This window comes from Microplitis mediator, chromosome 11, assembly GCF_029852145.1.
Source record: "Microplitis mediator isolate UGA2020A chromosome 11, iyMicMedi2.1, whole genome shotgun sequence".
In the NCBI taxonomy this organism is placed as follows: domain Eukaryota; kingdom Metazoa; phylum Arthropoda; class Insecta; order Hymenoptera; family Braconidae; genus Microplitis; species Microplitis mediator.
Genome location: NC_079979.1, coordinates 16,367,241 through 16,388,645, shown reverse-complemented (window position 1 = coordinate 16,388,645; position 21,405 = coordinate 16,367,241). Strand labels below are relative to the sequence as shown.

The window sequence follows — 21,405 nt, the reverse complement described above, 5'->3', positions numbered from 1 at the left end:
GTCAAAAATTGGAGCAGTGACCACAAATGGTACCTCTACCCTAGATATACATTCATCATTGAGTGAATCGTTTTGTTTAATCAGTTTGTTTTGTATTATATTTTATATAGATTTATTTTTATTGTAGGGGAAAATTGGTTAAAAAACCTAATATATGTGTCCACTTTCAATATGTGCACAAGTTGCACTACTCGATCAGGGAACTAGTACTCAATCACTCCATGTAATTGTATATATATGTATGTATTTACTAAAATTTATTAAATATAGATATACAAATACATGAGTGATCGTGTACTAGTTCCCTGTTCGAGTACTGGATCTCTTATTATTATTATTATTTATTGAAGTCGTAACTCCTTGTGGCCATCCAAAATGCAATAGTTTAAATATATATAGTATACATTGTTGTAATTAACATATAGTAAGAAATTATTCATATAACTTGAATCTTAATTTCAGTCTCAATCATTACTCAATCGAAATCCTCACAAATGACACAAGTAATCAGTTATTTTTACTCAAAAAATGTTCATAGCATAATTTACGGAATTTTAAAAAAGTTGGCACTGTTGTGTAAAATTAATTGGTAGCTCTTATCTTATATATCTATATATGTCTTGAAAAAAGAGCGATTTAGAGTAAGAGCACCAGTACTCAGTCCCTACCCAGATAGCAAAATGACGTCTAGATGAGTTCTGAATGAATTCCTATTTATGATTTGGACGTCTCATCAACATCTTAAAGAAGTCTTTAAGAAGTTCTCAAGATGTCGAATGAGCCACCTAGCGAACTCAGTGAGACGTCTTTAAAAAGAGTTCTCAAAGAGTTATTTTTTCTGACTTCACACATAAGACTTCAGTATGAATTTACCATGACGTCTTTAAGGAGCTCCTAATTTTGACTTCATAAAGAAGTTTAAAAAAGAATACATTTAGTCGTCACAAAACTGACGTCTTATTTATGGAGTCTTCAAGAATTCTCCATTAAGAGTTCTTAAAAATGACTCCTTTAAGAAAACATTATAAGACTTCTTGAGGACGCCTTCAAAAAGACCAAGTAAAAAAGTCATTCCGACTTGAATGCTGTCTGGGTAACCAGTAGCTAGCCGGTCATATACTTCAACATTGGCTCAAAATATATAAAGATATAATTGAACATGAAGTGGCTGACTACTGGATTGCGGTTGGGTACTGGTGCTCTTACCCTACTTCACTTTTTCCTCTACTATTAATTTAATAGAAGTCTTTTGTTGGGGACTACTATGGATTTATATCAAATATTTTTAAGGGTCGACAGTACTAACTGAATTTTAGATTTCTAACCACGTTTTGAATATTTATGGGACTCGAAAAATCGCTGTTATGAAAATCAATGAATAAATTAATAGAAATCGAAAATTTAAAAATTCGTTGAGTACGGCCTAGTCTTAAATTAATACTTTGAGAAGTGCTGGAATTTGAATAAAAAAAATACTATCAATATTTGATGATAAATATTTATTTTATTACTTCTATCACAATTGTTTGATGAATTAACTTTGATGTTTTGATTAACGAAAAATTAATAGTTAGATTATAAATTATAATTTAAGTTACGACTTTGTTCCCTAGTAATTATTATGTACACAAATGAATTTAATTTTAAACCTGATTACATTTAAAACAATTCGAATCGAATGATATGTAGGTATACACTTAACATGGAGTAGAATTCATTAAACCACAACACATAATGTATTATAAAAATAAATGTGCAATTAATAGAAGTAAATACGTCATCATTAACTCACAATATTTATAATTTTCAAGCTATTTTTCTTGTAACAAATTTTCCTTCTTCATGCTGAAAATAAGACAAAAAACCTTAGAAAAAATTTATAGAAATTGATAAAATTAAAATAAAGTAAAAATAACAGTACCTTGAATTTTGAAATAAAAATTTAAAAAAGTTATGAATTATTTACTGTCAGGAGAAGTGACAAGTCCATCAAATAAATTAAATCCCAAGGACGGATGCAATACTTTCATCGTCATGTAGTCTTCTGTTTTTACCACATGGATTGCATGAATTGCAATAAACTTTGAAATATACTCCACCATTTCTGTTGCATTATGCAGGTGAGCTACAACAAGTAATCTGCAGGCATTGTTAATAGTCACAGATTCACAAAGTGATTCTACACATACTTCTTTGAGCGTGGGAATGTGAAATCTATCTGCAGCTTCAAGCAATTGTTCTGCAAAACTATCTAAGTCATCGACTTTATCAGTGTAAATGAATTCTAGCGTCTTCTTGAATACTTCAGACTTCATATCTTTTATAGTGACCGTTTTTTCTCTATTTTCTCTCATATCGGTGGTCAGCATCGCTCGAAACACAGAACTGCGTGCCATCAAAACCAATTTGTGCGCCTGAAATTTTTCTTCTTCTACAATTAACTCAATATCAAATCCCATTTTACTTTTATACAACTCTTCATAGTCACGAGCCATTGTTGCCTTCGATTCATTAATTGGTACAGTGGCAGAAACCTCAACAGGATCATCAAAGACCGTAAGCTCTATACCTATTGTTAATATATCATCTGGCAACAATTCATTTTTTTTTGCTAATAAACCTTGTTTCTTTATAAATGGCACACCCCAGCCGTCTTGGAATTTGAATTTTTGAATTAGCTTCAAATAGTTGACTTTTTTTTTCTCATTATTTAGAATATAGAATGAATATTCAGTCCTCACTTCATAGTTAAAAAATGAATTTAAAAATATGCTAATTTCATCTTTGTGATCTGAGTTTCTATGATTAAACCTTAGCTGCAGATTCCAAACATCTGGTACTTTAGCTTTTGTCGAGAACTTGGGTGATTGTATTTTAATCTCTGTGTCAGAAGTATTGGAAGCTTCAATAAACAAACTCATTTCTTGGATTTTCCATTCGTAGGTGATAGTATTTCTTTGTACTAATGTATAACCTTTTTGCATTTTGTTATAGTTGTTTTAAATTTTATCGAAATTAAAACAATTAATTGCACTGGTGAATAATTAATCACTTATTTATTTTTTTCAAGTATATATCTACTGTTGATCTAGTCAAAGCTAATATGTCTTGTACTCCTTCAAACTAATTGATACGACACTTATTAGCTTAGTACCAAGTCTTGTATTTAATAAATAATGTATATAGTATTCACTTTTTTATTTGCTTCTTAAATATTGTCCTTGTTGGTCCACTTGTTGCTTATTACTGCATTTAATGTATTTACTACATAGATAGATTTTTGAAGCTCTAGATTTGCCCACTTGGTCGTTTGATGCTCTTGTTGTGTAGCCAACGGTTTTTTTTTTCCCTTTTGGCTATCGTCCCAATTGGGCCACGTGCCAGATACTATTGTATTTTACTATATTTTATTTTCCTGTAGACTGCTCCGTTTTGATGTTGGTATTTACTGTGTTTTAATCTGTGTGAGTGCTTGAGTATGTTGTATTTATGAACATATGTGTAGGTAAAGGTTTGAATGATAATGTGATGTATTCTATCAGTAGTTAGTTGGGTACGCGTGTCATTACATATATGGATGCAGGTTTTAAATACTTATGTTGGTGTTTTTGATGAATTGATAGATGAAATAAGCCACTGTGTATGATGATGTAAGGATGAGTGGCTGGACCGCAAAATCTGAAACATAATCATGTATTTTGCTTCCTTGGCGGTTTTGAATCACCCTGGAAACACGGTGGAATCACGGTGGATCCACGGTGGGATTTTTTTCATTTTATCACCTTGGAATCAGAGTGGGTACACCGTGTAACCACCCTGATTCCACGGTGTACCCACCCTGATTTCGGGGTGGTTACACGGTGTACCCACCGCGATTCCACGTACACCGTGTATACACGGTGATAAAATGGCACAAACCCACCGTGTAACCACCCTGGATCCACCGTGATTCCACCGTGTTTTCACTCCCAGGGTGTTTCCAGGGTGATTCATAACCGCCAGGGTTATTCTATTAACTAATTTATCCCGCTTTGTCTTATCAACTAGCATGCATTCCCAAATTAGATGCTCAGCAGTTTGGTATGGTTCACCACATTCACATTCAGCATGTGTTAGAATATTCATACTATGGAGATGTGCTCTCGTTTGCGTATGCCCACTTTCAAGCCTATTTATTACAGCTATTTGTTCCCTGCCTATGTCCAAGCCATGAAACCAGGGTTTGGATTGAAATTTATCCATGTATTCAAAGTAGGTCTTACCTTTGGGATATTTAACCATACCCTCATATATTTCCAATTCCATTTTTTCCTTAAATGTCGCGTTGAGATATTTTCCCTCCAGGTTCGCAATTCTGTTTCCTGCTTCCTGGTTGTTCGTCGTTGTCTTTGCCAATCTGTCAGCTTGCTCGTTTCCCTCTATGCCTTTATGTGTCGGGGTCCAGATCAGTATTACTTTGATTCCCATCTCCTTTATCTTGTATGGACCCTCCCTGGCCTCCATTATATTCCGGACATCATTTGGACTACTTGAACCCATTAGTTTCCTGATTGTTATTTGTGAGTCAGTGCATATCAGTGCCTTACGAAAGTTCTCCTGAACTACCTTCCTCATTGCCATTTTGACAGCCTGTATTTCTGCAGCTCCGATTGGATTGAGTTGGTCCATCTGTGTGCTTCTTGCACAGTTGATTCCTGGACACACTGCCGCTGCCGCTACTACATGGAAAGATATTTTTGAACTGATACTTTGACGTGTATTGTAATTTAAATAAAAGAAAAAAACTAATAATTAGGTGAGAAGTTGTAACTTAAGTTACGACTTTATTTACTAAGTAATTATAAAAGATATAAATGAATAAATTTTTTTATTTCGAGTAACTTTGTAACTCGAATCAAGTGTAAGATATTTGAATTTAAGTAATTATTCATTAACATTGTTTTAACATGTATGACGCAGTTTTATAAAATATGTGAACAATTATTAATAAGGATAGAATATATGATATCATTAACTTCAAATCTTCATAAACTTCACTGTATTTTTCCTACAACATAAACTTTCCTTCTTCATGCTGAAAATAAGACAAAAAAATATCAAAAAAAAATTACAAATTGATAAAAATAAAATAAAGTAAAAATAACAATACCGAGAATTTTTAAATAAAAATTTAAAAAAGTTATAAATTATTTCTTTTCAAAAAAAGCGGAAAATTTAGCGAATAAAACAGATCCCAAGGACGGATGCAATTCTGTCATCAACTTGTACTCTTCTGTTGTTGTCACATGGCTTGCATTAATTACGATAAAGTTTAGAATAAACTCTAGCATTTCTTTTGCATTATGCAGATAAGCTAAAACGAGTAATCTGGAGGCATTATCGATGGTCACAGACTTACAAAGTGATTCTGCACATAATTCTTTGAGCGTGTGAATTTGATATTTATCTGCAGCTTCAAGCAATTGTTCTGCAACATCATCTAAATCGTTGACTTTATCAGTGTAAATAAATTCTAGCATGCTCTTGAATACTTCAGAGTCCATGTCTTTTATAGTGATCGTTTTTTCCCTGTTTTCCCTCATATCGGTGGTCAGCATCGCTCGGAACACAGGACTGCGTACCATCAAAATCAATTTGTGAGCCTGAATTTTTTGTTCTTGTACAATCAACTCAACATCGGAACCCAGTTTACTCTCATATAACTCTTGGTAGTCATGAGCCATAAAAAACTTTGATTCATTCAAGGGTACATTGTTAGAAATCACAACAGGATCATCAAAGACCGTAAGCTCGATACCTATTGTTAAGATATTATACGGCAACAATTCATCTTTTTTGTTTAATAATTCTTGTTTCTTTATAAATGGAAGCCAGTCCCAGCCCTTATCAGCTTCGAAAGTTTTAACTAGTGTTCTGTTGTTCACTTGTTTTTTCTCATTATTTAAAATACACCATGAATATTCCGTTTTCACTTGGCGGTTACCATTCAAAGACATTAAGAATAGGCCAACTTCATCTTTATTTCTTGACTTTGTATCATATAACTCTACCTGCAGATTCCAAAAATCTTGTATTTTAGCTCTTGTCGAGAACTTAGAGGATTGAAGTACAATGGTTTTTTCAGCTGTATTGGAAGCTTCAATGAATGAACTTATTTCTTGAATTTTCCATTCGTGTGTGATAGTATTCCTTTTAACTAATGTATGACTCGTTTCCATTTTGTTGTGGTCCTTTCGGATTTTATTCTGTCCAAAAAAATTAATTACGCTGGGAAATAATCATTCACTTATTTTTTTTTTATTTTTTTGAAGTATATATCTATTGTTGATCTAGTTGAATGATATTGTGTCTTTTACTCTTTCAATAATTAATACACTTATTGTTTTACTAACAACCTTTTTGTTTGTTAAGAAATCAAAATGGCGTCAGGCGTTTTCGGTTTGCATTGAGAATAGACTCGTTTTTTAGGAATGGAAGTAAAAACCGGGGGTGACTTTCTGGGAGAACTTGATAATAATCAGCTAGTGGCACGAGTGTGAAGTAGCAGACATGAGAAAAATATAAAATTATAAATAAATAGAGTACATAATTTAAAAAATAATATTTATAAACGATGTACTTATTAATTTTTAAACTTTTCAAATTCGCGTTTTTTTTTAATTTAATTTTATTAATTATTTACTCTATTTATTAATAATTTTAAATTTGCCTGATGTCTGCTACATTCACACTCATGTTAGTGGCGCCATTTACAAAAAATAAAAAAGCCTGTTGTATCGTCCGTCAGCTTGGACAGGTTCTTAGGGAAACGCTGCCTATCTTTTTTCTGATACTGAGAGACAAATAAAACTCTTTGTTGCACTCGAATTATTTAAAATATTCATATAAATTACAAATAAAACAAATCATAAAATTTATCAGAGCCCTGAGACATATTCCCGCCCTAAGGGCTAGTTTTTCAAACCAGAGTGACAATCGAACAGTTAGTCTGCGGAGGAGCAGAAATTTCTTATAATTTCTGAGTTATACCAGCAATAATAATTTGAATCCGGTTCGGAAAATTGGCCCTCGATTACAAAAAAAAAGACATGCGCGTGTATGAAATTCAAAAAACCATAAGTGAAATTTTTTAAATATTTTTTTTTATAATTTATCGATTTGAAAAAATTCCGAAAATCATTAGACGTCGGCTTACTTCAAAATCATATAAATTGTATGGACTAAAAATAAATAATGGATTACTATGGAAAGATATTTTTAAACAGATACTTTGACGTGTATTGTAATTTAAATAAAAGAAAAAAACTAATAATTAGGTGAGAAGTTGTAATTTAGGTTACGACTTTATTTACTAAGTAATTATAATAGATATAAATGAATAAATTTTTTTATTTCGAGTAACTTTGTAACTCGAATCAAGTGTAAGGTATTTGAATTTAAGTAATTATTAAGTAACATTGTTTTAACGTGTATGACACAATTTTATAAAATATCATTAACTTCAAATCTTCATAAACTTCACTGTATTTTTCCTATAACATGAACTTTCCTTCTTCGTGCTGAAAATAAGACAAAAAAATATTTTAAAAAAATTACACATTGATAAAAATAAAATGAAGTAAAAATAACCATACCAAGAATTTTTAAATAAAAATTTTAAAAAGTTGTAAATTATTTATTTTCAAAAAAAGCGGAACATTTAGTGAATAAATGAGATCCCAAGGACGGATGCAATTCTATCATCATCTTGTACTCTTCTGTTTTTGTCACATGGCTTGCATTAATTATAATAAAGTTTAAAATAAACTCTAGCATTTCTTTTGCATTATGCAGATAAGCTAAAGAGAGTAATCTGGAGGCATTATCGATGGTCACAGATTTACAAAGTGATTCTGCACATATATCTTTGAGCGTGTGAATTTGATATTTATCTGCAGCTTCAAGCAATTGTTCCGCAACATCATCTAAATCGTTGACTTTATCAGTGTAAATAAATTCTAACATGCTCTTGAATACGACAGATTCCATATCTTTGATAGTGATCGTTTTTTCCCTGTTTTCTCTCATATCGGTGGTCAGCATCGCTTGAAACACAGGACTGCGTACCATCAAAACAACTTTGTGTGCCTGAAATTTTTTTTCCTGGACTATCAACTCAACATCAGAACCCATCTTACTCTCATAAAGCTTTTCATAGTCATGAGCCATAAAAAACTTTGATTCATTCAAGGGTACGTTGTTAGAAATCACAACAGGATCATCAAAGACCGTAAGCTCTATACCTATTGTTAAGATATCATACGGCAACAATTCATCTTTTTTTTTTAATAAATCTTCTTTCATTATAAATGGCAGTTTACCCCAGCCAGGATGAAGTCCGTAAGTTTGAATTAGTTTACTTTTATTTACTTGTTTTTTCTCATTATTCAAAATAAACCATGAAAATTCCGTTTTCACTTCGCGGTTACCATTCAACGACGTTAAGAATAGGCCAATTCCATCTTTGTTTGCTGACTTAGCATCATATAACTGTACCTTCAGAATCCAAAAATCTTGTATTTTAGCTCTTGTCGAGAACTTAGAGGATTTTAGTTCAATGGTTTTTTCAGCAGTAATAGAAGCTTCAATGAATGAACTCATTTCTTGAATTTTCCATTCGTGTGTGATAGTATTCCTTTTAACTAACGTATGACTCGTTTCCATTTTGTTATGGTTATTTTGGATTTTATTCTGTCCAAAAAAATTAACTACGCTGGGGAATAATTATTCACTTATTTTTCAAGTTTATATCTATAGTTGAATTAGTTTAATGATATTGTGTCTTTTACTCTTTCAATAATTGATACACTTATTGTTTTAGCAACAACCTTTTTATTTGTTAAGAAATTAAATTGGCGTCAGGCGTTTTCGGTTTGCATTAAGAAAAGACCCATTTTCTAGGAGTGGGAGTAAAAACCAACGGTGACTTTCTGGGAGGACTTCATAATAATTAGCTAGTGGCGCCATTTAAAAAAAAAGCCTGTTTTATCGACCGTCAGCTTGAACAGGTTCTTAGGGAAACGCTGCCTACTTTTTTTTTAATATTGAAAGACAAATAAATCTCTTAGTTGCACTCGAATTATTAAAAATATTCATATAAATTACAAACAAAACAAATCATAAAATTTATCAGAGCACTTAAGCATCTAAAAGATTAGGAATTGGATTCAGAAACATAAATTAAATATTCAGTAATTGTTTAAAACCGTAACTGCTCTTAGAAATTGTATACTGATTATTTTTTCAATCCTTAGAGACTGATAAATTAGTAATGAAAAATAAAAAACTTTCTTATAAAACTGAAATGAAAACCAATCACCAGTCTAAGCAATTACCGAATACCCAATCAGTAGGTATAATAAAAATTAAATCCCTGTTTATTTGTAATAAAAATTAAATATTCCTCTTTGTATATCATATTATACATTACATAGTTATCATATTGTTTGTATTTAATTTGTTCAATAAGAAAATTCATGGTTTTTTTTGAATTACAAAAACAAATACTCCTGCTATGAAAATACTGCGACGCTGAACAAAAACTAGTCTTTCATATTGTTTTCGAAAATAAGTCTGAAAAAAAAAAATAGCATTTATATAATTTTACAAATTTACAACAAAAAAAATGATGATATTGAAATTAGCCGACGTCTAAAAGTTTGGATTTTTATTAAACCGAGAAATTGAAAAAAAAAAATATTTTAAAAAATTGCACTTATAGTTTTTTTAATTTTCTACATGTGCATATTTTTAGTTTTTTTTTCTTCAAATTTAATTGTTCAAAAAAAAAAAAGCCCAAAAAATTCTAATTGTCTGCTAACTTCAAGATCATAAAAAATGTTGGCAGACGTCTAATAATTTTTGGATTTTTTTTTTGACGATAAAACATAAAAAAAAATGTTTGAAAAAATTGCGCTTGTAGTTTTTTAAATTTTCTACATGTGCATATTTTTATTTTATTTTTTTGCAATCGATTTGTTGAAATACGAAAATTCAAAAATTTTTAAATGTCTGTTAACTTCAGGATCATAAAATGATGATACTGAAGTTAGCAGACGTCTAATAATTTTTGGATTTTTTTTTGACGATAAAACAAAAAAAAAATATTTGAAAAAATTGCGCCTGTAGTTTTTTAAATTTTCTACATGTGCATATTTTTATTTTATTTTTTTGCAATCGATTTGTTGAAATACGAAAATTCAAAAATTTTTAAATGTCTGTTAACTTCAGGATCATAAAATGATGATACTGAAGTTAACAGACGTCTAATAATTTTTGGATTTTTTTTTGACGATAAAACAAAAAAAAAATATTTGAAAAAATTGCGCCTGTAGTTTTTTAAATTTTCTACATGTGCATATTTTTATTTTATTTTTTTGCAATCGATTTGTTGAAATACGAAAATTCAAAAATTTTTAAATGTCTGCTAACTTCAGGATCATAAAATGATGATACTGAAGTTAACAGACGTCTAATAATTTTTGGATTTTTTTTTGACGATAAAACAAAAAAAAAATATTTGAAAAAATTGCGCCTGTAGTTTTTTAAATTTTCTACATGTGCATATTTTTATTTTATTTTTTTGCAATCGATTTGTTGAAATACGAAAATTCAAAAATTTTTAAATGTCTGCTAACTTCAGGATCATAAAAAATGAAAGTAATTAAAAATATATGTACCATTTTTACACACAAAGTAATTAAAATAATATAAATTAATCAGATTTCAAGGCGGCAAATTTTTCAAACAACATCACCGCCAAAGGCGGATTTGATTTCTTCATCTTCGTATATTCATCCGTCTTTACAACATACTCCGCATTAGAGCCAATATATTTTGCAATAAATTCTACCATATCTTCCGCATTATAGCGATCGGCTAAAACAAGCATCCTAGAAGAATTATCAATGCTCACAGACCGACATAATGACTCTATACACATTTCTTTGAGAGCCTGCAGTTGGAACCGTTCTGCAGCTTCAATTAAATCTTCAGCAACGTTATCCAGGTCAACAACTTGATCAGTGTAAATAAATTCCAACATACAGTGGAAGATATCAGGATCTATATCTGGAATATTGGCTGAGTTTTCTTTACTCTCTTTCATGTCGGTGCAGAACATCGTAAAAAAAACAGGACTGCGAGCTATTAAAATGGATTTATGAGCTTCAAAATAAACATTTTTAACATTTATGACGACATCACTGCCCGCTTTAGTTTGAAAAAGTTTTTTGTAATCATCAGCCATCAAACGCTTTGTTTTTTTTAGCGGCAAATTAATGAGAGTTGAAGAACAATCGTCATACACAGTAAGTTCTACTCCAACTGTCAAAGTGTCATCTGGCATTAACTCATTTTTCTTTTCTAGTAGCTCTGTTTTTTTTATAAACTGTGCAAAGCCATTGCCTACGGCGTTTTCAAAAATATATGTACCGGTCGTTACATTAACTTTTTGTTTTTTGTCATTTATTATAAAAAATGAAAATGTTGTTTTTATTTCACGTTTGTCATTCAACGAAGCAAGAAATAATGAAATCCATTCTTTACCTCCAGGACTCTCTGATGGATTGAACATTAAATTTAAATTCCATGAATCTTTTGTTGAAGTTTCTGTTGAAAATTCTGGTGAAAATAATTCGATATCTTTCGTGGCAGTTTTGGCCAATTCCATAAAAAAGTTAACTTCGGAAATTGTCCATTCGTAAACAATTTTATGTTTTTTGACAGTAGTATAACCTCTATTCATGGTGAGGATAATTTTAAACTTTTGAATTTTAAAAAAAGTAAGAATAAATTCTTTATTTATTATTTTAAAATGCACTCGTTTGATTACGGTATTTTGTGGAACTAATCTTTATTTATAACAAATATCAACAATTTTATATTCGGAAATTAAAATATATAAGTTTGCACGTAAAAAAATAAATATCTCACCGGCTTGTGGTTTACTTTCACTTATGAGGGGTTGAGATATTTCTCACCATAACACAAACAAGTGGCGGTCTTTTGAAAAATTTTGTTTGTTTTCAAATAATTATTTATAAATATTCTTAATCGTACGTCGTTTGAAATAAAAAATAATTGACAAGTGTATTATTCAATAATTAAAGTTTTAGTTTTTAGTTTTTAAAAAAGACAAAAATTATAAAAAAAAAACATGTCAATAGTGACTATCCAATATCCTCTTATACCTAATAGCACTTCTCATAGAATTCATTCATTCTTATAAAATTTTTATAGGAATTTATGAAAATCTAATGGATTCTATGAGATTTTCTAAACACGGATACCTGGTGGAAATTTTTCAGACTTTACTCTAAGAAACTCAGAAAAAGTCTTTAGAACTTTGAAAAAGTCTTTAAATTTTAGAACTGAGTTTTTCAGAGAAAATTCTAAAAATTTTCACCAGGGTATAGCTCCCTATGTGTGTGTGAACACATACTTTCCTCCTTACCAGCATTATTTAATTAATTTATACTGGGAAAAATTTCTTAGCAGAAAAGATATATACGGAGGAGGGAGAAGTCATCGGTGCTCGGTGGTAGAAGTTGGAGTAGTTCGGCGGCACTAGATCGCGCTCAACCGTTGGTGGTGTTTCTGGTAGGTAATATATTTCAAAATTCATATATTCCATGCATGGAAACAATATGAGCCTGGTTTTCCGCTGACATACGAGAGAATGATAAATATCTTATTTGATTGGAATATAGTATTTGATATACCATATCTTGACAGAAATGTCTAAATCAAAGAGTCCTTAAGTAATTTTTTTCACAACACAAAATCAAGAAGTACATTTCAGATAATAATACAAATAATAATGTTTATTTACTCTATAAAAGTACTTGATAAGTCTAAAAATCCAAATGAGTCTCTCATTCAGAGATTTTTATAACTTTCAATAGCCTTCGACACTCATTTTCGATCTCGGGTGTTTCGTACGCTAAGTTTTCCTTTTTTTCTTTCTTGCCCTTAGAAAAAATTGCATAGAACACCGGACTGTGAGTTGACAAAATAGATTTATGGAGTTTAAGAAAATATAAATCTTTTACAGTGATGACAACATGATATAACATCACTGCCGATCCTACGTTTGCATTATAATTGTGCATTATCACATAGCATTGATATCCTAAGAGTATTGAGAATACCGAAAATGGAAATCGTGATAACGTCATCAAATACAATAAATTTAACTTTTGTATGCTCGAATATATTGCTTGACTAACGTTCGTTTTCAGGCAATTATTTGTACTTCAACAGTTAACAGTCTCGTAAAATTTTTTGAATGCCTTTAATGTAGTAATAAAAATTATCTGTATGATAATGAAAATCGTACAGAAAAATTATTATTTTTTTATACAAAAGATTATTTTTTTTTAGACTCAACTATAAATATAAAATATAATATAAATTAAAGCAGTAAGTGGCACGTAGCCTAATAGGGACGATAACAAAGACAAAAAAAATATAATCATACTAAAGCTACTGAGAGTGTTTCCCTTTTCAGTTAGCGTATGCACCCCATCTTTAAATAATGAGCAAGTTTTCGATAGTCTCTGATTAAAAAAATCAATTTAAAGGGATTCAAAAAAAATTTTTTTTAATACTTTTGAATACCTTGAATATTTTTGAATCTCTCTTCTTATGGGCATTTAACATTGCAAATCTCTTTAAATCGATTGTTTTAATCAGACCTCTGACTGTATATTATCTCTAAGTTTTTTAAAGGTGATCACTACCGATTGAATTTTCTAATTACTTTTTAAATAATTAGAATTACGTCACTCAAATGATGAAAACCTTCCGAAAAAGTTTGTCTCACACATTTTTTCGGAAGCTATAAAAATTGCTGCTCTAACAATTGATTAATAGATTAAAAGAAAAGTAAAATTAAAAAATTCGGATAGTATACAGCCTAGCCTTAACTACTAATATTTTTCTTCGTTTCTTTTTTTTTTTATTATTGGTTGTCATCATCGATTGACAATAAGTCACAAGTGGTGCAGCTTGCAGACAAACTTAAATTAAATTAAAAATTTTATATGCATTAGACCGGTTCAAAAAAATCGACTATTTTTTTTTTTTCCAAAACTTGCAGTGAAATATCTTCCTAGTCATGAAAAAAGAAGCCTGTGAAAACGGGAGCTCTTAATATCAATTTTGAAAGGTCGCTCATCGTAAATTTCTATTTCACGTTTAAATAACATGGGAAAAAAAATTTTTTAACTTTGGAATTTTACAACTCATTTTGGAATTAACATATCGTGGTGAGAGATACATATTTTTGAAGGAAATTGAACGCTCTAAATAAATTGTCTCTTATGTTTTTTCTCTAAGTCTACTCCTTTAAAAGTTATTAGAGTTTAAAGTTCAACATGTAATTAATTTAACCTTTTTTTCTTCATTTTGCTTAAATATTTCATAATTATTATTGAAAAAAAAATTTGTCTTAAAATTTAAATCATCAAGTTTAACGTCGTTGACAAAGTAGATCTTTATTGTTCTACTATGAGGAATAAATGACTTCTCAATTTAAAAAATCTGAAATTAATTCTCTCTTTGAAGTTTAAAAAAAATTTTAATTGTACGTACATAATATATCGGAAAAACGACCAACCAGTAAAAAAGTGCACTACATTTCCTACAAACCACAGTTGGTCGGACACTTGAAAAATTTAAATAAATTCATTTGTTTAAGACGCAATGACATAATTAATTTTTAAAATTTGTATAAAGATACTTTTATCACACTATTGCAGTGGAAATATTATTTTATACTTTTTCATTGATTAAAATAAAGTATTAAATGTCTAAAAATGGAGCAGTGGCCAAAAATGCTACTTATACCCTATCTCTGCTTAAAAATTCCGATAGATTCTTATTGCTGTATGTATAAAGCCCTAAACTATAGCACTTCTCATAGAACTCATTCATTCTTAAAAAATCTCTATGGGAATTAATGAGAATCTATTGGATTCTATGATTTTCTAAACAGGGATGTATACAGTTTTATGGATACTTGTAAATAATTAAATATAATAAAGTATTTTATAAAAATTATTTTATTTGTTTGTCAATAAATATACAATCGATTACTTATTATTGCTATTAACAATTAACTCTTGGAATTCATTATAAATATACATAAATGATTAATTTAATTTCTATTTTGCTGAAGCTGTAACAAAACACAAGGATCATCAATCCCAAGTTTGTCACAGAATTCAGTCGTTTGATTATTAACAGATAAATTTATATTACTAGATTGCATTACAACTTTTTTATCAAAGTTAATGGGAACAGTTAAATCGTTACCAAATTTCTTGATAACTATATTTTTTTCAATTTCTGTTGGAGTAAAATTCCAACGTCCGACACCACCAGGTCCCGGCATATATGTCGGGGTATTTTTAACACTTAACAAGTAATTTGTTAAATACAATATTGTCAGCCATTCTAAATCATAAGAAAGTGACAATCGTTGATTTTCATCGTGTGGTATATCCAAAATTTGTAAAAATTTACGTTTAGGAAGACATTTATCTAAAGCTAAAAATTTTGTAACTTTATCACAGTTTTCTTTGGGTACCAATGCAGCAAATTTACAGTGCAGGTGAGCCGAGAACCAATAAGATGGGTAATGAAGTTCTAGAAGTTCCATACATGGAGGACTACCCAGTACATTATTTTCAATATCATTTCTGTAATAAACAAAAAATAAATAAATAAATTTATATTGAAATACATTGAAGTTTAAAATTTACTTTTAATCAAATTAATACTTACTGGAAAAATGGCTTGTGTTTTAATAATTTTTGCTCATTACCATACTTAGTAATACCACAAGGCCAATCATGGGACAGGAAAATATCAATTTTTCCACTCAACTATAAATAAAAATAAAAGTAAATTCAAATTTTACTGTTTAGCGGTAATTTTAAATGATACTGAAGTTAGCTGACGTCTAATAATTTTTTGATTTTATTTCAAAACAATGAATTATGAAAAATAATATTTTGAAAAATTGCACCTACAATTTTTTTAATTTTCTACATGTGCATATTTTTAGTTTTTTCTTTTTTTAAATTAAATTGGAGAAAATAAAAATCAAAAATTGTTAATTGTCTGCTAACTTCAGGATCATAATTTTAGAATATTTAAATATCTAAAAAATAAATACCTGTTTCAATTTAAAAACTTCTAAATTTCTGATATGATAAACACTCCGCATAGTCGAAGGATTATATGGCGGTCGTTCGAAATGGCCAGACAGTAGATCTTGAGCTTTGAAAATTCCCGAAATTCCAGCAATTCTGACACCACCGATATTAAGTACACTGGCATAGCCCATGTAATAAATATTGGGTGCTACCCATCCACCGTAAGGTAACTCCTGGAGATAATTTGACGCTTCATGATTGCCTCCAATAAATATAGTCAGTACTGGAGCGAGTTTTTCTCCAGAATAATATCTAGTAAAATAAAAAATAAATTTATTTGGAGTCGGCATTCAAAAATTGTGTCAATAAATATTGATAATAAAAATACTTACTTGTGGAATGAACATAAGTCTTTGTATTTATTTGGCACAGCCATAGAATTCAAATCCTCATTATTTCTGACTGCTTGAAAATCTCCACAGCATATTAGAAGATCTATTTTTTTACCAGTTGTTTTTTCAGTGTCTATTAGAGTGTTATAAATTATTTCCAACTCTCCGTGTGCGCAACCTTCGACAGCGATCCTCATTGTCAATTGATTATTTAATAATAATTAAATACTGATTAATAATTAAATTATTAACGGAGTAAAAACTGCAAGTTGTCACGTCAAGTTCAAGATCCAGAAGAACTTTAAAACGTTTGAAGTTTCGTATTCACAGATGGCCAGTAATTAAAAATCGTAATTTGCCAGTAATTAAAAATCAATTAGGTATAATTAGTACCTGGATACTTTAGTAAATTTTTGTAATTTAGATACAAAACTTCCACGTGGTCATCAAAAAATAAAATTTATACTCCAGTATTTTTTGTCAATAATTTAAAAAATTAAACTTTGTTTTTTTTTTATAAATAAAATTATAAATATTTTGATATAATTTATCAATATTGCAAGTAACAAAACACTAAATTACACACAAATAAAAATATACTTCTATGCACGAGCCACTTGGTGGAAAATATTAATTACTTTACAAATAAACTGAGAAAAATATTTTACTGCACAATATTCACTTGAAAAAAATTAAATAGTCCTCGTGTTGGATCCAAGTGAATTTTTTTATAGACGGAATATATTTAAAAACTAGTCAGAGTAATTTATTTACATGTATAAACCGGCTACAACCAAAGTAGATCTTACAATGAGGGTTAGTGTAAATAAAACAAGTTTTTGTTAAATTTTAGAAAGTCGCAGTAGCGCCATCTTTTAGTAACACGAGAATATGGAATAGGAGTTGATAAAATTAGTAATGAATGTGTTGAGTGTTGGTATTTTTATGTTATTATTACCACTATCAAGTTGGCGCGGAAATTAAATATTTTTGAATGAGTGTGAATGTAGCAGACATCAGACAAATTTAAAATTATAAATAAATAGAGTAAATAATTAATCAAATTAAATTTTTAAAAAACGCGCATTTAAAAAATTTAAAAATTAATGAGTGCATTTTTTGTAAATATTATTTTTTTATTTATTATTTTTATTTATAATTTTAAATTTGTCTGATGTCTGCTACATTCACACTCATATTTTTGAATGATTGATATACCAAAAAATTGCTCTCTAAATACTCTTTCAGAATCCACAATTGCTCCAGTCATAAAATTAATATTTACTTAATTATCATCAATTAAAAATACAAAACTAATTCTGTGTGTAAGTCAATAAATAAATTTTATTTTTAATATTTATCGCTGTCATTAAATTTTTCCCTCTCTCATTTAAATAACAAGAAAATTTTTTTTAAAAGTTTGGAATTTTATTACACACCAGGGAATCAGTGTTTCGGAAAAATCAATATAAATTATTGTTGAAAATTGAACGCTCTACAAAAAAGGTCTCTTATTATTTTTTGGTAAATTCAATTTTTTATCAGTTATTCGAGATCAAAGTTGGATTCATAGTAAATTTTAATGATCCAGAAGTTAACAGACAATTAAAAATTTTTGGATTTTCACCAACTGAATTACAAAAATAAAAAAAAATAAAAATATGCACATGTAGAAAATTTAAAAAACTGTAGGTGCAATTTTTTTCAAATATATGTTTTTTATGATTTACTATTTAAAAAAAAAATTCAAAAATTATTAGACGTCGACTAACTTCAGGATCATAAATTTTAGTATTATTTTTTTGTCTTTTTTGCCGAAACTATCAGCCATATCTTAAAATGTTGTAGGATCTATTTTGTACACTCATTTTCATTAATGCCTGGTCCCTCAGACTATAGAATCGTAACCATGGTTACGATTCTATAGTTTGAGGGACCAGGCATTAATGACAACGAGTGTAGATCAGCAGTACTCAGCAATAACATAACTAGTAATAGCAATATAACTTATTTTATAAATATATCTATATAATTAAATATATAATTTTTTTAATACAGTAACAAAATATAAAAATGTCTATTGAAATAGAATCAGCTGAGTGAGTATTTAATTTTTATTTTTTTTTCTAACTAACAATTGTTAACCTGCATTTATTATTTTTTGTTTACAGCGTTATCAGATTAATTCAACAGTATTTAAAAGACTCGAATCTTGTAAAAACACTACAGACACTGCAGGTAATTTTCAGTAAAAGTACCAGACAACCGACGAATTTTTAAATAAATAAATTAATTAAATATCAATGTTTATAAAAATCTACCAAGTAGGGTTAGGTACTCGATTTTCAGTCTCTTGCAAGTATCCAGTATCTAAATATTTTATTAACACCATTATTTTGACGTATAATTATTTATTTTCTTATTGATTTATTATTTTAATGGTAGAATTTGAATGCAGGATCTGCATACATTTTTAAATTTCCCGGTTAGAAGGGTAGTTTTTAAAAGAGCTGGAAACCGGGTAACTTACTCTGTTTTTTTAAATTCATATCTGCATATTTTTAAATAATAAATGTGATTCATAAAGAGTAAAAAAGTAGTTGGAGGTCTGGTATTTTTGAGTATCACGTGTAATATTTATGCCAATAAATTAAATAGAGAAATTAACTAATGGGTTTTACTTTTAAATTAAATATAGGAAGAGACTGGAGTATCTCTTAATACAGTCGACAGTGTGGATGGTTTTGTCGCGGATATAAATAATGGTCACTGGGACACGGTTCTAAAAGCCATACAGTCGTTAAAGTTGCCGGACAAAAAATTGATTGATTTGTATGAGCAAATAGTCCTGGAGCTGATCGAATTGAGAGAACTGGGTGCTGCGAGATCTTTATTGCGGCAAACAGATCCTATGATTATGATGAAACAGCAAGAGCCTGAGAGATATATTCATCTGGGTAAGTTATTTATAATTGGTTTAACTTTTGACGTAATGCGTAATCGATTTTCATATGGGAATATTTTTAACAGAAAATTTATTGGCGAGATCGTACTTTGATCCGCGAGAAGCTTATCCGGATGGTAGCTCGAAGGAAAAGAGACGGGCCTATATAGCCAATGCTTTGTCGGGTGAAGTATCAGTGGTGCCGTCGAGCAGACTGTTGGCTTTGCTGGGACAAGCTCTGAAATGGCAACAACATCAAGGACTTTTGCCGCCTGGTACAACGATCGATTTGTTCCGTGGTAAAGCAGCGGTAAGAGATCAAGAAGAAGAAAAATATCCAACGCAATTGTCCAAGCAAATAAAGCTCGGTCAAAAGTCTCACGTTGAGTGCGCGCGATTTTCACCAGACGGCCAGTACTTGGTGACCGGGTCGGTGGATGGTTTTATAGAGGTATGGAATTTCACGACTGGTAAAATAAGAAAAGATCTAAAGTATCAAGCTCAGGAGAATTTTATGAGGATGGATCAACCTGTGCTGTCAATGGCTTTCAGTCGTGACAGTGAAATGCTTGCGACTGGTTCCCAAGATGGTAAAATAAAAGTCTGGCGTGTCCAAAGTGGGCAATGTCTAAAAAGATTTGAGAAAGCGCACGCCAATGGAGTTACTTGTATACAATTTAACCGAGACAATAGCCAGATATTAACAGCTTCCTTTGACGCTACCGTCAGAATCCATGGATTGAAGTCAGGAAAGACTTTGAAGGAGTTCCGTGGTCATTCTTCCTTCGTCAACGAAGTGGTATTCGCTTCTGATGGGCATCATGTAATCAGTGCGTCGTCTGACGGCACTGTCAAAATCTGGAGTGTCAAGACCACCGAGTGTATCGGAACGTACAAATCACTTGGTGCTGCTGATCTCACTGTGAACAGTGTCCACGTTTTACCACGAAACCCAGAACATTTCGTAGTGTGTAATCGCTCTAATACAGTCGTTATCATGAACATGCAAGGCCAAATAGTCAAATCATTCTCGAGTGGTAAAAGAGAAGGTGGTGATTTTGTATGTACTGTGGTAAGTCCACGTGGTGAATTTATTTACTGCGTCGGTGAAGATATGGTACTTTATTGTTTCTCAACGTCTTCTGGAAAACTTGAGAGGACTCTCAATGTGAGTATTCATATCAATGACAAATATAATTATTTTTAGATAAATTTTCATTGCGATTGTATTATTATTATTTTTTTTTTGCCTACAGATTCATGAAAAAGATGTGATAGGAATTTCGCATCACCCTCATCAAAATCTCCTGTGTTCCTACAGCGAGGACGGTCTCGTAAAATTATGGAAACCTTAAATCATATATATTTTTTTTGACAAATAATTATTTATAATAATTGTATATTTAATTTAAGTAAATAAATTTTTTAAAAAAGTCACTCATTCTAAACTGATAATTCTTCTGCTTTTTTAATTTATATAAATATATATATACATATACATATTTTCAGTGATATCGATTGTTAAATTTTTTGATTGTCGTACAATTAAAAATTTTAGAATTTTATCTTGAACAATTAAATTTGAAAAAAAAAGAAACTGAAAAAATGCACATGTAGAAAATTAAAAAGACTATAAGTACAATTTTTTTTTTATGATTTATCGTCTTTTAAAAAATCCAAAAATTATTAGACATCGGCTAACTTCAGTATCATATTAATATAATTATTGACACAAATGATTTTGAATAAAATGATTAAATTTCAATTTTGAAATTTTGCGCCATTGCCGCTACTGCGTGTTACTGTACCCAATGTTCAAATTTTTGCTAAAGTGGGAAGGAAGGAGAATGAATCGTAAAGTCGATTG

General features: G+C 29.9%; 6 protein-coding genes across 7 annotated transcripts; 1 reads left to right on the top strand and 5 right to left on the bottom strand.

Annotated features, from left to right (window-relative positions):
* Positions 1 to 1,505: 1,505 nt before the first annotated feature.
* LOC130677369 (speckle-type POZ protein B-like) lies at positions 1,506 to 3,644 on the bottom strand. Its single transcript, XM_057484111.1, has 2 exons — positions 1,922 to 3,644; positions 1,506 to 1,845 (listed from the first exon to the last, which is right to left on the bottom strand). The coding sequence occupies exon 1, from the start codon at positions 2,982 to 2,984 to the stop codon at positions 1,959 to 1,961; it is 1,026 nt and encodes a 341-aa protein (XP_057340094.1). The 5' UTR covers positions 2,985 to 3,644; the 3' UTR covers positions 1,506 to 1,845; positions 1,922 to 1,958.
* Positions 3,645 to 4,779: 1,135 nt separating this feature from the next.
* LOC130677307 (speckle-type POZ protein-like) lies at positions 4,780 to 6,671 on the bottom strand. Its single transcript, XM_057484010.1, has 2 exons — positions 5,150 to 6,671; positions 4,780 to 5,074 (listed from the first exon to the last, which is right to left on the bottom strand). Exon 1 carries the CDS (start codon positions 6,216 to 6,218, stop codon positions 5,187 to 5,189), a length of 1,032 nt encoding a protein of 343 aa, XP_057339993.1. The 5' UTR covers positions 6,219 to 6,671; the 3' UTR covers positions 4,780 to 5,074; positions 5,150 to 5,186.
* Positions 6,672 to 7,321: 650 nt separating this feature from the next.
* LOC130677349 (speckle-type POZ protein-like) lies at positions 7,322 to 8,945 on the bottom strand. The gene is made up of 2 exons (XM_057484086.1): positions 7,635 to 8,945; positions 7,322 to 7,559 (listed from the first exon to the last, which is right to left on the bottom strand). Exon 1 carries the CDS (start codon positions 8,701 to 8,703, stop codon positions 7,672 to 7,674), a length of 1,032 nt encoding a protein of 343 aa, XP_057340069.1. The 5' UTR covers positions 8,704 to 8,945; the 3' UTR covers positions 7,322 to 7,559; positions 7,635 to 7,671.
* Positions 8,946 to 9,390: 445 nt separating this feature from the next.
* Positions 9,391 to 12,009, bottom strand: LOC130677164 (speckle-type POZ protein-like). The gene is made up of 2 exons (XM_057483806.1): positions 10,719 to 12,009; positions 9,391 to 9,612 (listed from the first exon to the last, which is right to left on the bottom strand). Exon 1 carries the CDS (start codon positions 11,783 to 11,785, stop codon positions 10,754 to 10,756), a length of 1,032 nt encoding a protein of 343 aa, XP_057339789.1. The 5' UTR covers positions 11,786 to 12,009; the 3' UTR covers positions 9,391 to 9,612; positions 10,719 to 10,753.
* A 3,107-nt stretch (positions 12,010 to 15,116) lies between these two features.
* Positions 15,117 to 17,397, bottom strand: LOC130677141 (lariat debranching enzyme). Its single transcript, XM_057483773.1, has 4 exons — positions 16,595 to 17,397; positions 16,223 to 16,514; positions 15,829 to 15,929; positions 15,117 to 15,743 (listed from the first exon to the last, which is right to left on the bottom strand). The coding sequence occupies exons 1-4, from the start codon at positions 16,789 to 16,791 to the stop codon at positions 15,200 to 15,202; spliced, it is 1,134 nt and encodes a 377-aa protein (XP_057339756.1). The 5' UTR covers positions 16,792 to 17,397; the 3' UTR covers positions 15,117 to 15,199.
* A 1,140-nt stretch (positions 17,398 to 18,537) lies between these two features.
* Positions 18,538 to 20,959, top strand: LOC130677654 (WD40 repeat-containing protein SMU1-like). 2 transcript variants are annotated; one of them, XM_057484479.1, is made up of 6 exons: positions 18,553 to 18,585; positions 18,653 to 18,693; positions 18,766 to 18,832; positions 19,293 to 19,551; positions 19,625 to 20,706; positions 20,795 to 20,959. In XM_057484479.1, the coding sequence occupies exons 2-6, from the start codon at positions 18,668 to 18,670 to the stop codon at positions 20,891 to 20,893; spliced, it is 1,533 nt and encodes a 510-aa protein (XP_057340462.1). In that variant the 5' UTR covers positions 18,553 to 18,585; positions 18,653 to 18,667; the 3' UTR covers positions 20,894 to 20,959. The 2 variants fall into 2 exon arrangements, with proteins under 2 accessions (XP_057340461.1, XP_057340462.1); XM_057484478.1 differs by having other exon boundaries at positions 18,538 to 18,693.
* The last annotated feature ends 446 nt before the right edge of the window (positions 20,960 to 21,405 follow it).

Coding starts and splice junctions, on each gene's coding strand:
- LOC130677164 (XM_057483806.1), bottom strand. CDS start 11,785: ATGAATAGAGGTTATACTACTGTCAAAAAACATAAAATTGTTTACGAA.
- LOC130677369 (XM_057484111.1), bottom strand. CDS start 2,984: ATGCAAAAAGGTTATACATTAGTACAAAGAAATACTATCACCTACGAA.
- LOC130677654 (XM_057484478.1), top strand. CDS start 18,668: ATGTCTATTGAAATAGAATCAGCTGA. Junction 18,694..18,765: donor ATTGAAATAGAATCAGCTGA/GTGAGTATTTAA, acceptor TTTTGTTTACAG/CGTTATCAGATTAATTCAAC. Junction 19,552..19,624: donor TGAGAGATATATTCATCTGG/GTAAGTTATTTA, acceptor TATTTTTAACAG/AAAATTTATTGGCGAGATCG.
- LOC130677307 (XM_057484010.1), bottom strand. CDS start 6,218: ATGGAAACGAGTCATACATTAGTTAAAAGGAATACTATCACACACGAA.
- LOC130677349 (XM_057484086.1), bottom strand. CDS start 8,703: ATGGAAACGAGTCATACGTTAGTTAAAAGGAATACTATCACACACGAA.
- LOC130677141 (XM_057483773.1), bottom strand. CDS start 16,791: ATGAGGATCGCTGTCGAAGGTTGCGCACACGGAGAGTTGGAAATAATT. Junction 15,930..16,222: donor AAGTTTTTAAATTGAAACAG/GTATTTATTTTT, acceptor TTTTATTTATAG/TTGAGTGGAAAAATTGATAT. Junction 15,744..15,828: donor AAACACAAGCCATTTTTCCA/GTAAGTATTAAT, acceptor TGTTTATTACAG/AAATGATATTGAAAATAATG.